Source organism: Chiloscyllium punctatum, chromosome 9 (assembly GCF_047496795.1).
Source record: "Chiloscyllium punctatum isolate Juve2018m chromosome 9, sChiPun1.3, whole genome shotgun sequence".
NCBI classification, from domain to species: Eukaryota; Metazoa; Chordata; class Chondrichthyes; order Orectolobiformes; family Hemiscylliidae; genus Chiloscyllium; species Chiloscyllium punctatum.
This window is the reverse complement of record NC_092747.1, coordinates 36,777,531-36,793,355: the sequence shown is the minus strand read 5'-3', so window position 1 is coordinate 36,793,355 and position 15,825 is coordinate 36,777,531. Positions and strand designations below refer to the sequence as shown.

General features: G+C 40.4%; 1 protein-coding gene across 6 annotated transcripts in view; it reads left to right on the top strand.

The window, feature by feature from the left end:
• Positions 1–15,825, top strand: part of LOC140481292 (protein furry homolog) — a 412,478-nt gene that overhangs the window by 238,686 nt on the left and 157,967 nt on the right. For all 6 annotated transcript variants that reach the window (XM_072577249.1, XM_072577246.1, XM_072577244.1 and 3 more), the window contains exons 19-23: positions 1,475–1,630; positions 2,426–2,512; positions 3,862–4,121; positions 5,680–5,869; positions 6,738–6,862. In XM_072577249.1, coding sequence (XP_072433350.1) covers positions 1,475–1,630; positions 2,426–2,512; positions 3,862–4,121; positions 5,680–5,869; positions 6,738–6,862 — 818 coding nt within the window. The remainder of the gene's footprint in view (positions 1–1,474; positions 1,631–2,425; positions 2,513–3,861; positions 4,122–5,679; positions 5,870–6,737; positions 6,863–15,825) is intronic.

Sequence of the window (15,825 nt, the reverse complement as noted above, 5' to 3'; positions counted from 1 at the left end):
CTCTTTCATATCTTTCCCCTCTCGCCCTAATTCTATGCCCTCTAGTTCTGGACTCCCCGACCCCAGGGAAAAGACTTTGTCTATTTACCCTATCCATGCCGCTCATAATTTTGTAAACCTCATTAAGGTCTCCCCTCAGCCTCCGCGCTCCAAGGAAAACAGCACCAGACTGTTCGGCCCCTCCCTATAGCTCAAATCCTCCAATCCTGGCAACATCCTTGTAAATCTTTTCTGAACCCTTTCAAGTTTCACAACACCTTTCTGATAGGAAGGAGACCAGAATTGCATGCAATATTCCAACAGTGGCCTAACCAATGAACTGTACAACCGCAACATGACCTCCCAACTCCTGTACACAATGCGCTGACCAGTAAAGGAAAGCATACCAAATTCCTTCTTCATTATCCTATCTATCTGCAACTCCACTTTCATGGAGCTATGAACCTGCACTCCAAGGTCTCTTTGTTCAGCAACACTCCCTCAGACCTTACCATTAAGTGTATAAGTCCTGCTAAGATTTGCTTTCCCAAAATGCAGCACCTCGCATTTATCTGAATTAAACTCCATCTGCCACTTCTCAGCCCATTGGCCCATCTGGTCAAGATCCTGTTGTAATCTGAGGTAACCCTCTTTGCTGTCCACTACATCTCCAATTTTGGTGTCATCTGCAAACTTACTAACTGTACGTCTTATGCTCACATCCAAATCATTTATGTAAATGACAAAAAGTACTGGAACCAGCACCGATCCTTGTGGCACTCCACTGGTCACAGGTCTCCAGTCTGAAAAACAACCCTCCACCACCACCCTCTGTCTTCTACCTTTGAGCCAGTTCTGTATCCAAATGGCTAGTTCTCCCTGTATTCCGTGAGATCTAACCTTGCTAATCAGTCTCCCAAACCTTGTAGAATGCCTTACTGAAGTCCATATAGATCACATCTAGCGCTCTGCCCTCATCAATCCTCTTTGTTACTTCCTCAAAAATTTCAGTCAAGTTTGTGAGACATGATTTCCCACGCACAAAGCCATGTTGACTATCCCTAATCACTCCTTTCCTTTACAAATACATGTGCATCCTGTCCCTTAGGATTCCCTCCACCAACTTGCCCACCACCGACATCAGGCTCACTGTATCACTTCACAATTGTTCATATTAAATTGTATCTGCCAAATTTCATGCTATCCAACATCCCGTTCTTATTCTCTATGACAATCCCTTTTGTTTTCAACATAGAAGTATTGTGAAAAATATTAGATACAATGAAGTTATTTCAAAGCTCCAAGATCATTTTAACTTTTCAAATAATCTAGTCAATCTCAAGATCTGTTATCAGTATATTTTAATCACACATCTAATTTTAGTAAATGTAAATTATATATTCCATGACAGTATGAAATAATTTAAACGTCATAAAAGTACTTTTCTCAGAGCATCTTATGTAATTTTGAAATGCTTTCTAATTATTACCATTAGCTCCAACAGGAAAGGAGTCCTCATTCAAATGTGCTACATGCTGTGGAAGGATTTGCCCTTGTTTTACTTTGTAGCTGTCAGATTGCAACACGAAAGTTGGCTGTTTCTATCCTGAAGGAAGTTCGTGCTTTGTTTTCTGCTTTAGGACAATCTGAGGTATGGAGTCTCGTTTCCCCCTCTGTAATTAAAAACCAGATTTTAGACATTATGAATATATGATAATCAAGACTATTGTACACTTCTGCATTTACACGGTTAGATGTAATTCAGAATTGGTTAATTTACAAACATGATGGCTCCAACATTCCTGCAATTGAGAGGGAGGTGCAAAAGACCCAAGCTGGGAAGGGGGTTGAAATTTGTAGTTGAAATATGAACCTGGTTCCACTGGGTTTATTCCCATGCTCTGAATGTTCTGCAATTTAACTGTGCAAGGAACATATGCTAAAAGTGCATCATTTCCTTTTATTATGAATAGCAGTAAAGCTCAGAAATGGTCACTGAATAAAAAAGCAAGATACGTGCAGAATTTTCTGATCTCACCATTTGTCAGATGCCTAGGAACTGCCATCATTAGTATGAGACTGGTTCCTTTAATCCATTCTATCATTCCTAATCCACATCAGATTGTCTACCCAATGGTAAGAAGGTCCAGTTCATCCCAGTTTTGGTGGAACAGAGCTCAAGGAATATCAACGACCTGCATTCCTTCTCTCTCTTTCTTTCTCTCTCTCTCTGTCTCTCCACCCTCACCACTGCCCAACGTCAACTGTAGGATTTGCACTAACATTACCATGGCAGCTCCAAATGAATGATCAGAAAAAGCAAGAAAGCACATATTTATGTAAAGTAAAATACATTCATAATTTTTTTTAAAAAACCATTTGTCCCTAGATATGGCATGATTCAATATGCATATATCCCCTGATATAATTATTCTTTCAACAATAGGATGATGATAGACCAATGATTGAAGTTATGGATCAATTGAGTTCATCAATTCTGGAGAGTTTTATTCATGTGGCAGCTTCAGATTCAGTAAGTACAAATAAACTACTTGTGGTGAATCTAAGATTCAATAGGTGCTTTCCAAAGCATAAAATCTTCAGACATTACTTGAAGTCAGATAGTACAGGATTGGTTTTAAGTTGCAATTTGGCAGGGCACACAATCCACTTACTGCCTGTGCCAATGCAGGATCTGCAGTGGAAAACTGTCCTCAAGGAGTCATAAAGCAATGAGGACTGGCAGTTATGTAGAATAATCAGATTAAGTTGACTAATATTAATGACTAATTAAGAAGAGTAAAATAGGTAATAGGAAGTCACCACTTTCGCACAAGAGATTGACATAAAACTTTTATGTGCAAAGTATAGTGGATTGTTAAAAATCAAACAAATCTTTTCAGAAATAATTGAAGTAGAACCATTAGAGGCTCAAAATGGCAGTTTTAAAATTTACATGTCAATCTCTAATATGAAGATTATGGATAAAATCTAGATCGTATCAAATTAACTCAGGAGACTGAGGGAATAATACTACACACCCAGTAAAGACAGTATCACCAACCTTCTCATTACAATTTCAGCTCTCATTTTCCAGTCGTACACCTTCTGCAATCTTAGAATTGATTCTGATTATACATTGAGATGTTTCTAAAGTTTCAACTGCTTTTTTATACAAAAAAAGTATTTTGGGTACTATTAAGCATAAATTACTAATAGTAATTCCACACTGTACCATGCGCTTCACAGATAAATTGTTTGTTTATTCCACAATCAATTGTTTCATTCATGACTTCTTTCCTGCACTTTCACCCTCAGTTGCTTTAACATAAAATTCAGCTCCTCCCATTCACTGCTGTGCTGGCTGATCTCTCAACATATCTCTGCTTCGCTCATGTCCTTCTCAGACTGTTCTTAAAACCCAGCCTTTTGACCAAGTTTTTGGTCACTCTCGCTAATCTCTCTTTATCTTTTTTTGGATTACGTCTCTATGAAGTACTATTTTTCTGTGCTAACAGTAATGTATGAATACAGGTTATATAATAAGCCTGGAGATCTCATTACTGTTTAGTTTTTAAACAGAAATAATATTTAATTATCTTAATTATCTTATCTAAAGAGGTAGAAGACTCAGTGAAGTATAGTCCCCAAAATTCTTGGTCTTGGAACAAAAAATAACTCTTCAGAGGGAGGGAAGCCAGAGAATGGGCTTGTCACTCCATTTTGAAAAAAAGATTATGCCAGGTCATCGTGTTTAAGATTCATTTGCAACTAGCCCTGCTCTACTTCAAGGCAATGTTCACTTCTGAAATAAATATTTTACTGAATGCAAAGCGACTTTAACATTGACTTTGGATAATTGTTATTTTTTATTTTGTACAGACTGCCTTAGCCTTTGGACACAATGGGGATTTACAGTGGCTGGTAGAATGGAATGCAATTTTGGTTAATAGCCATTATGATGTAAAGAGTCCTTCTCATGTCTGGATATTTGCACAGTCCGTGAAAGATCCTTGGGTTCTGTGCCTCTTCAGCTTCCTCAGACTGGAGAATCTTCTAAAGCATTGCCCTACTGCACTTAGTTACGCTTGGCCATATGCCTTTACCAGATTGCAGTTGTTGATGCCACACATTGATCCTAAGTAAGCAATATTGAACATACTGGTTTAGTTTGTAAAGCTGTGCGAAATCAAGCAAAGAATTATTCTGTTGTGAAACCTTCTCTCTAGTGCTATATTTAAACCTGTCACTATATAATTTGGAACAAATCAAACCTGGTTGAGCCTCTTAGTATAATGTTACTGTGCATCGGTGGTGGAGGGAGTGAATGTTTGTGGATATGGTGCCAATTAAGTGGGCCATTTTGTCATGGATGCTATCAAGTTTCTGGAGTGTTGTTGGAGCTGCATTCATCAGGCAAATGAGGAGTATTCCATCACACTCATAACTTGTAGATGTAACTGGGCTGGTACACTAACATGGTCTTGGGATTTTTGTCCTGGCAGAATTTTTGTGTTGGGACAGTGCAGCATTCCGTGACCTGTTTGGTGCAATCTTGGAGCTGCCTCTACCACTCACCAGTGCAGTGCTTCTCAGCAGCTGACTCTAGCTTTCAATTCTCTCACATGCCACTTCCTTTCCTGACTCTCCAGTTGAAAGCCTCTTTTGTTCCTTTGCTGCCTTTATCTCTCTAGCCCTCTTCCTCTTGCTGACAGGGAGAGTTTGTGAAAGGGAAGCAGTAGAAGTGGCAAATGGTAGAAGTGACTAGTGAGGGAGAGGTTGTGTGTGTGAAGAAATGAGAGAAGGAAGCAATGAGAAATGAGGCAGGCAGATAGGAGAAAGAGATGAGAGCAAAAGAGAGTAAGCAAGTGAAAGCTGTGGACTGAGAGAGGGTTGGCAAATAGGGAATGAAAGGAAGAGAGTCATGGAGCAGCAGAAAAAGCCAGAGAAACAGGAAATGAATTGGATAGAGCTGGGAGCAGTGAAAGAGAGAGAGGCAAGCAGGGCAGAGTTAAGGAACGGGAGATGAGGCTAGCGGTAGGTAAGTAAAAGAAGTTAGTGTGATACTCATATTTTTAAATGTGTTTCATTTTGAAAGTTCATCGGCCAATATAGGAATTGATAAATGTGCAGTATTTCAACTTATTGAATATAATGCTTCACCATTTTTTGAATGAGAAAAATCATACAGAATGTAAATGCGACAGTTGATTGTAATGCAGAAATATGTTTCACTTAAGCTAATTCACATAAAGTTGTATTTTTCAGGCATGTACCTGCAACATTAATTGAGGAATTGTTAATTAAAAAAGAAAAATAATAAATGGACATTTTCAGTGCAATGATTTTGCCACTTAAAGAAAATGTTTAACAGGAAATAAAAGGAAGCTTGTGATGACAATGTTTGGCAGAAATGAGCAAGGAGTTTGAGAGAGCTCTTGTGCACATAAACATAGATATAAATCTGCTGAGCTAAGTTATCTTAAATTCTGTGTATTTTGAGTATTGCTAATGAAAGGCACATTCTTGCAATTAATCCTGGTGGTTGCACCATGAAGACCTTCGACAAAGTATGTATTTTTCCAGCTATACTCAAGTTCATACTGCCAAGTGATTATTCCTGTATAATCTGTGCATGCGTCGACCTGATAAAAAGTGGTTAAGATCAACAATTTCAGATTTCTGTCTATTATTTTGCAGTAGTCCTATGTACACAAAAAAAGTGAGCACGGTTAGTGGTGGAGACAATTATGTGACCCTTTGGAGAAACTATCTTATTCTTTGCTTTGGAGTTGCGAAACCCAGTATCATGAGCCCTGGTCACCTGAGAGCTTCAACTCCAGAAATTATGGCTACAACTCCTGATGGTAGCTATAGCTATGATAACAAGGTACCAATTTTTTTCTGTAACCTGAATGTAAATTTAATGCTTTACAGCTGAGTATTGTTCTACATCAAAATTAAAAGTCTTGAGATTAATGAACAGAACATTATTAATTTTTAAGTGAGTTCAGCGATTCCAGCCATTACCATGTTAAAACTCAAAAGGACATGAGAGGAATTTGATAGTCATTATTGACATTTGTAGACAGGGCGGAGTATATAAAATATCTATCAACTTCCCTCCCATACCCAAGCTGTTCCCTATGACATGGTCAGCAGTTAAGGTTGGCCAACTTCCTTTCCTTTGCATCTACTGAGATTCTCAGTAAAGGGTCTTATACCAACTCCTCTGCCTTAATGCAAAGGTTTGAGAAAGGCAAAATTAAAGAGATCAGCCAAAAGTTTTTTTTGTCAATCTAATGCTAAAATGTAGCAAAAGGTTCCTGCTTTAGGGAACCTATGCCCTTCAGGGGGACCTCCACCCCCATGACTCTCCCTATCCCTCACCCCACCAAGATGATATTCACAGCTGCACAGCTTAGAGGGAACAATGGTAGCCTGGTTCTTCTATGTTCCCCATTGTTAGATAACAGCAACCTTGAGTTCTAAACTCTGCAAATTGTAGAAGGAAAAGATGTCTGAATATTTTGTTATCTATATTGTATAGTTTAGCAAATGTGTAACCGAAGGATAAAATGACTGGATCTGAATGTTAAATATTAGCTTAATAGTATCATGGATTTTAAACAATATAAATATGTTCGCTGCATATAAATATGTCTGAAGGCTTTGGGTAAAAGGTAAATCATGATCACTGAGTTCTAGAATGTTCTTTAATGTGGTTTGAGGATGTCATTTTCATTAATAATGCACAGGTCATAGGAACGCCATCTGTAGCAGTATTGTTAAAACAACTGGTTCCTTTGATGCGTGCTGAAAGCATAGAAATTACAGAATCACTGGTACTGGGATTTGGAAGGACAAATTCACTTGTGTTCAGGTACCTCAGTCATTTTTGGCTTGGCTTGCTAAAATATAGTAGTTCTAATAATGTCAGATCAAGTCTTGATCACTTTTGCAATTTTAATTATAGTCTTTTTATATTATATATATATATTATAGAACTATAGACTTCACTTATGGAATAATCATATGTGTATTTCAAATGATTTGCTCTCCAACTTGTCATTTGAGTGCTCAATATGTTTTAAAGCAGGGAGCATGTCAGCATTTAAGAACAGAGTAAATAGGTGATTCAAGGAAAGGAATATAAAGAGATCTGGGATCAAAATGTGGTAAAATTGGCTGACATTACTTCTGCCATGATGCATACTAAATGTCATGTTTGCAAAATGGTTAGCACATACACTTAACAGCTGCTAGAGATATGTAAAGTGGGCAAATCATGATGTGATGCCAATTTGACAAAAACACAACCATTTTCGTTCGACATGCTCCAACTCCCTCTCAGCTTTACTCAATAAAAACCTTTTAAATAACATTAATGACTCCCTACAAGCTCTACTTAAGAGACATCATCACTACTTACAGGTTAGTTTTTGGTATCTTTCTTCTGGCTGGTGCTGTAGTTCTACAAATCCTTGGTGCTTTTTTGAGTCATTATAAATATCAATAGTCTGCAGGGAATGATGTGACAGGTGGCTGAAGGACTTTAGTTGAATTGCTGCCATATATGGTGGTGCAGGTAAATTTTCCTCTTGGAATCAACTGTGAGTTGGAAGATGAGCTGAGGCCACTCAAAGTGGAATAAGCCATAGAAGAGGTAAGTGTGGAAGAAAGGCTCTACGCAGAAGGCTATGACCATGCAAGGCAATGACCATAGTAAAGTCGTAAACCATAGTCATGACCAATGTTTCATATATCTGCACTTCTGCCAAATACTGTGCCACAATCTTTACCTTGGAGCAAGTCAAGGATTACATACCATTTTCTAAAGAAGTGGCTACAGCTATGAACTTCCTAAGGAGAAGCAAGTGATTAATAGATTTCAAAAATTGGAGGATTCCCCATCATGCAGATTGCCATTGACTCTGAATTTGTAGTATATAAACTGCAGTACTCAAACCAAAGGGGATTCCATGCCCTCATTGTGCAGCTAAAGTGTATCTTAAAGTCACTATAGTCCCACTCTCTTGTGGACCTTTTCTACCAGTGCAGTCACTCTGACCTAATCTTGCCAGTCTTCTTGCTCTACTGTTGAAGCTGTCGACTCTGTTAGAAGATAAGCTACCATCACCTGATTGTCCTCCGAAATGTTCATTCTCTTGTGAAAAAGGCCCTTGCCATGCAGGAGTATACGCCATCATGACTGTGGTCAAAATCTTATGGAGGAGCTTCTATTCACATTTGGAGTGTTCTGAGAGGAGCCCCATCGAAGGGACACTTGTACTTTCTGACTGACCTGAGATGAATGAGTATGACAGAAAGTTCAGGCACTTTGATCTCTTCTCACTTTGCCACTGCTGCAGAATGATCATGGATGAAGCTATGGTATGCCAACCTGTGTGCAATTTCAGTATCCTCTGAGTGATTTGTCGCATCTGGTTCTCTGAAGGTCACCAGCCCTTGATTGAAGAATACATGGACAGAACCCAGACCCTAGGTGGACTCCATTTTATGCATATGGGCACCTCTGCCAGATGTTCCCTACTCCTCACTGCATCTGCTGATGATTGAAGAGACATGTTATCAATCTAAGGCAAAAAGCACTTAATCTTCCATAGTCTTCTGACTGCCAGTAGCCACAGCTATCACAGCCTCTGTCAGCTGTTTGATCACACTTTCGCCAGTTTTTGACCCAGGATTTACAAGCACACACCCACCTAAATGAGAGTATCTGTAGCGCGGTGGAGAAGTAATGTAATGCTATACACTCTGATGATCCCACATCAGCCTCACGTGGGTGGCTGGCCACCAGTCTCAGCAGCTGTACTTCCTTTTGAATGACCATGACCTGTATTGGAGAAGATAAACATTGAGAGATTAAAATCTTCCCATCTTCTCATCCCAAATATGTCTAATGTAGAGCTCCATCTATCCATGGGGTGAGTGGTTGGTGAGCTGGTAGTGTTATTGTGTCCCTGGAGTTGATCGCTCACTTTTGCATCAGCAGTCACCCACTAGATGCACCATTTCTTAAGCCATCTTCTCCATCAAGACCAAGATATTCAGATAGGACTTTTCTACTTATGACTGTTTGTTTCTAATTTCCCTGAAAGTCAAAAGAGAGTATAGTTTGTTTCCCCACAAAAGCTAGCAATATTAATTCCCCAGACCCGCTTTCTATTAGAAGACTCACTTTGTAAACTAGTTTTGGTCTCAAACACCTATTGAACCCTTTTTGTTTGTTTTTATGTTTCTAGCTGTCTCTCAGACTCTGTTTTCCTTCATATTAATATTTTAGTCATTTTTTAATATTCTATCTAATCATCTGACCTACCATTTATTATTTTATATAATTACATTTTTTTGAGTTTGGTACTATCCTTACTTTTTGATTTTTAATAACAGATGACCAGTCCTCCTATTGGAATTTTTCTGTATTGTTTGAATGCATCTGTTCTGTGTATCCTGAATATCCCCTTAAACACTGATTACTGCATCTCTGTTGACCAATACCTTGCTAATTCTCTTTAGTAGGTCAGCTTTCAATCCTTTATATTTGCCCTCATTTAAGTTACAAAGCTGTGTCTCTCTTGTCACATTGAATGTAAATTTCAATGATAATATAGTCTGCTGCATGGGGATGTCATTACTGAGGAATGAATTAACTCATGCCATTGCATAATACCAGGTCTCGTGTAGCTAGCTTTCCGGCTGGCTCTAGAATGTGCTGTCCAGGAAACTATTTGAAAAACATTGAACAACTCTTAATAGAATCATAGGAAAAATCTAAGAATATTCTGCCCATTCAATCCAACAACTTGACATTATTTTCATCTGTTTGTGGAATGTGCTTGTCACCATCCCGAGCTGCACTGGAGAAGTTTGCTTTCCAGAAGTGCTGCAGTCCTTGGAGTGTAGAGACATCCACAATGGTTATAAAGGGAGCTCCAGGGAACTCTGACCAAACAACAATGAAGAAGTGGTGATATATTTTCAAGTCAGGATGGTATATGGCTTGCTGGGAAATTTGCATGTGATATCGTTCCTATGCATCTGCTGCCCTTGGCCTTCCAGATGGTAGAGATTGAAGGTTTGGGGGGGGACCGTCAAAGAAAGTTTGATCAATTACTACAGTGTATCTTGTAGGTGGTACAGACTGTTGCTACTTTGTGTTGGTGAAAGGAGTGAATGTTGAAAGTGATGGATGCAAGATGTTTTTGTCTTGGAGATTGTCAAGCTTTTTCAGTGTTATTGAGCTTCACTCATCCAGCCAAGTGGAGGATATTCCATTCACTCCTGACTTATCCACTTTAGTTGGTAGATTGGCATTAGGGAGACATAAGTTGAGTTACTTGCCACAGAGTTCCTAGCCTCGAACTTGCTCTTGTAAGCCCTGTATTTCGTCCACTTTCTTTACTGATCAATTGAAACCTCCAGAATGTTAATAGTGGGGTTTCAACAAAGGTAATTCCATTAAATACCAAAATGGAATGGGTAGATTCTCTCTAACCTCTGAAATGGTTATTTCCTGGCATTTGTGTGGCACAAATTTTATTTGCCACTAATCAACCATTTCTTGCTGCATATGAACCCGCGCTTCTTCAGTATCTGAGGAGTCATGAATGGTGCTAAACATGATATAATCATCAATGGACATCCTACTTCTGACCTCATGATGGAGGTAACATCTTTGATGAAGCAGCTGAAAATGATTGGGGCTAAGACACTACCATGAGGGGCTCCTGCAGTGATGTCATGGGAGTGAAATAATTAACGTCCAGCAACCACAACTGTTCTTCTTTGTAGTAGGTATAACATTTATTGTACTAGGTATGACTTCTTACCTTTGTTATTTATTACTTATATCCTCTTCATACTAGTTTTCTGAACTTTGATCATTCACTTCCCTTGAGCTAATACCATTGTTTGACAGAGCTAGCCCTCCCTATCTTTTCCTAGCTTTCTGACTTTCCTAAGTGACATTTCCACTTTAAATTTTGGATGGAATCTATGTCATTCTGCAGCAGCCTCTGTTGGGTAATGAGATCATATGTATTTCTATTCACATGATCAGAATCCTTTTATTCATTTATGGGATATGGGCATCGTTGGTTGGGCCAATATTTGCTGCCCATCTCTAGTTGCCTTAGTTCATGTGTTTTGTTGTGAATGTTACATGTATTCAGATACAGAGTCTATAGTTTTATTCTTTTATTATTTATCATAACTTCTAGCATTATGTTAATCTATTCCTAGATCTGTATTTCTAGATTAGTTCTTGTCAAAATCTGTGTATCATAAACCATATTAAAACATTTCTCCTTTGCCTTGCCTCTACTCTTTGATTTACCACATCATTCCAAATTTGATGCCTTGTCCTCTCTACTTCCCTCATCATGTAGCTCTCTACAATACTGGCCCTACTACTTAACAAGCATAGACTGTCTTACTGGTGAAGTTGCCATTTCCTCCAGTATTGTTGCCAGTGTATAGAACATAGAACATAGAACAGTACAGCACAGAACAGGCCCTTCAGCCCACGATGTTGTGCTGACCATTGATCCTCATGTATGCACCCTCAAATTTCTGTGACCATATGCATGTCCAGTAGTCTCTTAAATGTCCCCAATGACCTTGCTTCCACAACTGCTGCTGGCAACACATTCCATGCTCTCACAACTCTCTGTGTAAAGAGCTCGCCTCTGACATCCCCTCTATACTTTCCTCCAACCAACTTAAAACTATGACCCCTCATGTTAGTCATTTCTGCCCTGGGAAATAGTCTCTGGCTATCAACTCTATCTATGCCTCTCATTATCTTGTATACCTCAGTTAGGACCCCTCTCCTTCTCCTTTTCTCCAATGAAAAAGTCCGAGCTCAGTCAACCTCTCTTCATAAGATAAGCCCTCCAGCCCAGGCAGCATCCTGGTAAACCTCTTTTGAACCCTCTCCAAAGCATCCACATCTTTCCTATAATAGGGCGACCAGAACTGGACGTAGTATTCCAAGTGCGGTCTAACCAAAATTTTATAGAGCTGCAACAAGATCTCACGACTCTTAAACTCAATCCCCTGTTAATGAAAGCCAAAACACCATATGCTTTCTTAACGACCCTGTCCACTTGGGTGGCCATTTTAAGGGATCTATGTACCTGCACACCAAGATCCCTCTGTTCCTCCATACTGCCAAGAATCCTATCCTTAATCCTGTACTCAACTTTCAAATTCGACCTTCCAAAATGCATCACCTTGCATTTATCCAGGTTGAACTCCATCTGCCACCTCTCAGCCCATCTCTGCATCCTGTCAATGTCCTGCTGCAGCCTACAACAGCCCTCTATACTGTCAACGACACCTCCAACCTTTGTGTCATCTGCAAACTTGCTGACCCATCCTTTAATCCCCTCATCCAAGTCATTAATAAAAATTACAAACAGTAGACGCCCAAGGACAGAACCCTGTAGAACACCACTCACCACAGACTTCCAGGCAGAATATTTTCCTTCTACTACCACTCGCTGTCTTCTGTTGGCCAGCCAATTCTGTATCCAGACAGCTAAGTTCCCCTGTATCCCATTCCTCCTGACCTTCTGAATGAGCTGACCATGGGAAACCTTATCAAATGCCTTGCTGAAGTCCATATTCACCACATCCACAGCTCAACCCTTATCAACTTTTCTAGTCACATCCTCAAAGAACTCGATAAGGTTTTTGAGGCATGACCTGCCCCTCACAAAGCCGTGTTGACTGCATTTAATCAAGCCATGCTCTTCCAGATGGTCATAAATCCTATCCCGCAGAATCCTTTCTAACACCTTGCAGACAACAGATGGGCCTGGCGACTTGTCAATCTTAATGTTTGACAAAATTTTCAGCACATCAGCTTCCTCTATCTCTATCCATTCCAACATGCACACCTGCTCTTCAAAGGTTTCATTCACTACAAAGTTCGTTTCTTTCGTAAAGACAGAAGCAAAAAACTCATTTAGGGCTTCCCCTACCTCCTCAGACTCCACACACAAATTCCCTATGCTATCCCTGATTGACCCTACTCTTTCTTTGACCATTCTCTTATTCCTCACATAAGTGTAAAATGCCATTGTGTACTCCCTAATCCGTTCTGCCAAGCCTTTCTCGTGCCCCCTCCTGGCTCTCCTCAGACCATTTTTAAGCTCCTTCCTTGCCTGCCTGTAATCCTCTAGAGCTGAGCTTGACCCTAGCTTCCTCCACCTTATGTAAGCTACCTTTTTCCTTTTGACGAGAAGCTCCACCGCTCTCGTCATCCAAGGTTCCTTTATCTTACCACTTCTTGCCTGTCTCAGAGGGACATACTTATTCATTACTTGCAACAACTGTTCCTTAAACAGTTTCCACATGTCTATAGTGCCTTTACCATGGAACAATTGCTCCCAATCATGCTTCCTAACTCATGTCTAATCGCATCATAGTTTCCTCTTCCCCAATTAAATATCCTCCCATTTTGCCTAATCCTCACCTTCTCCATAGCTATGTAGAATGTGAGGCAGTTGTGGTCACTCTCACCGAAATGCTCTCCCACCACAAGATCTGATACCTGCCCCGGCTCATTTCTGGGCATCAAGTCTAGAATGGCCTCTCCCCTCGTCGGCCTGTCAACGTACTGCGTTAGGAAACCCTCCTGAACACACCTTACAAAAACAGCTCCATTCAAATCTTCTGCCCGAAGGAGGTTCCAATCAATATTGGGAAAGTTAAAGTCACCCATTACAACAACCCTACTACGTCCACACTTTTCCAAAATCTGCCAACCTATGCTTTCTTCCATCTCCCTGCTGCTATTGGGGGGGCCTGTAGTAAACCCCTAATGAGGTGACTGCTCCTTTGCTGTTCCTAATTTCCACCCATACTGACTCGGTAGGCAGATCTTCCTCGACAATGGAAGCTTCTGTAGCTGTGATACCCTCTCTGATTAGTAGTGCTACACCCCTCCTCTTTTCCCCCCCTCCCTATTCTTTTTAAATGCTCCAAACCCTGGAACATCCAGCAACCATTCCTGCGCCTGAGAAACCCATGTCTCTGTTATGGCCACAACATCATAGCACCAGGTACTGATCCATGCTCTAAGTTCACCACTTTTATTCTTGATACTCCTTGCATTAAAGCAAACACACTTTAACTGATCCCTTGGTTCCTTCCCAGGAAATTCCTTCCCACTAGCTGGTCTACCTCTTGCTATTGCCTCGTCTGCATCAACTCTCACCTCCGGTATACAGCTCAGGTTCCCACCCCCCGCCATACTAGTTTAAACCCTCTCGAACTACTTGGGCAAACCTTCCACCCGGGACATTGGTCCCCTTCCAGTTCAGGGTCAACCCGTCCTTCTTGTACAGGTCCCACCTTCCCCAGAAGGCATCCCAATTATCTACATATCTGAAGCCCTCCCTTCTACACCAGCTGTGCAGCCACGTGTTAAGCTGTGCCCGCTCCCTGTTCCTCGCCTTGCTATCTCGTGGCACCGGTAGTAAACTAGTGAACACTACTTTGTTCGTCCTGCTTTGCAGCTTCCATCCTAACTCCCTGAAATCACTTTTTATATCCTCGATCCTTTTCCTGGCTATATCATTAGTGCCAATATGTAACACGATTTCTGGCTGTTCTCCCTCCCCTTTTAGAACCTTATACACCCGATCGGAGACGTCCTGAACCCTGGCACCAGGGAGGCAACATACCTTCCGGGAATCCCGATCCTGACCACAAAATCTCCTGTCGATTCCCCTAACTATCGAGTCCCCTACCATAGTACTTTTCTATTCTGTCCCCTTCCCTTCTTTGCCACAGTGTCAGGCTCAGTGCCAGAGAACTGACTGCTTTGGCTTTCTTCTGGTAGGTCATCCCCCTATCTTAAACCAAAACGCACTTGTACCACACTACTCATTGAACCATGAATTAATTTCTCTCAACTTATTTTTCATATGCTAATTTTTACATGGCTCAGGTAATAATCACATGTTACTGCTTTTTGGGATTCTGGTTCTCAATTTAGTACTCAGCTCCTCATACTGACTTTGTGCACTTTTTTCTTTGTTTGGTCTATGTCAATGGTATTTACATGGACCACAATGACTGGATCTTCCTCCTCCCACTAAGTTCCTCTCCAACCATGAACAGATATTCTGAACACTAACACAGCTTTCTGGACTCTTGGTCTTTGCTGTGAAAACACAATCAATTCCCTCACTATACTGTCTTCTATTTTGACCTCTTGTAACATAGCGCCATGGTCAGTTAACTCATTCATCCTGCATCCCTCGCTGTCATCCAGACAAGCTGAAAGTACCTCCAACCATGGGATAATTGTAAAGACTGAATCTCTGGTACACTGCGCTCTGGGTCCTCTTTACTTTCTCATTTACAGTCACACCTTCCTTTTCCAGTGACACCGATTAAATCAGAAGTTTCCTTGCTAACGGATCTGAAAATCTTCTAATACACAGAATCCAAGTAACAATCTGTCTCCCTAACGTATTGTAATTAGTAGGTCAGCCTCAAACTCATAAACTCTGTGAAGTTGCTTGAGCTGCATTTTCACACTGCAAACGTGTTTGTCCTGGGTCACACTGGCATCCAGGATCAGCCATGTTCTGCAATCACTGTACACTATTTGCCCTACCATCTTTATTGTGTCTTTATTAAGTAATTAATTAGTAACATGATTAATTATTAAATTAATCTCTCCTCTCGCTACTAATTAAGTGTGCTAACTGAAACCTTAGAATCCAATAAGCGCTACCACTTGAAAATGAGATATATTCACTTGTTTCTTACTTTTTTTCTGCTATAGTCCCACAAATAATTATC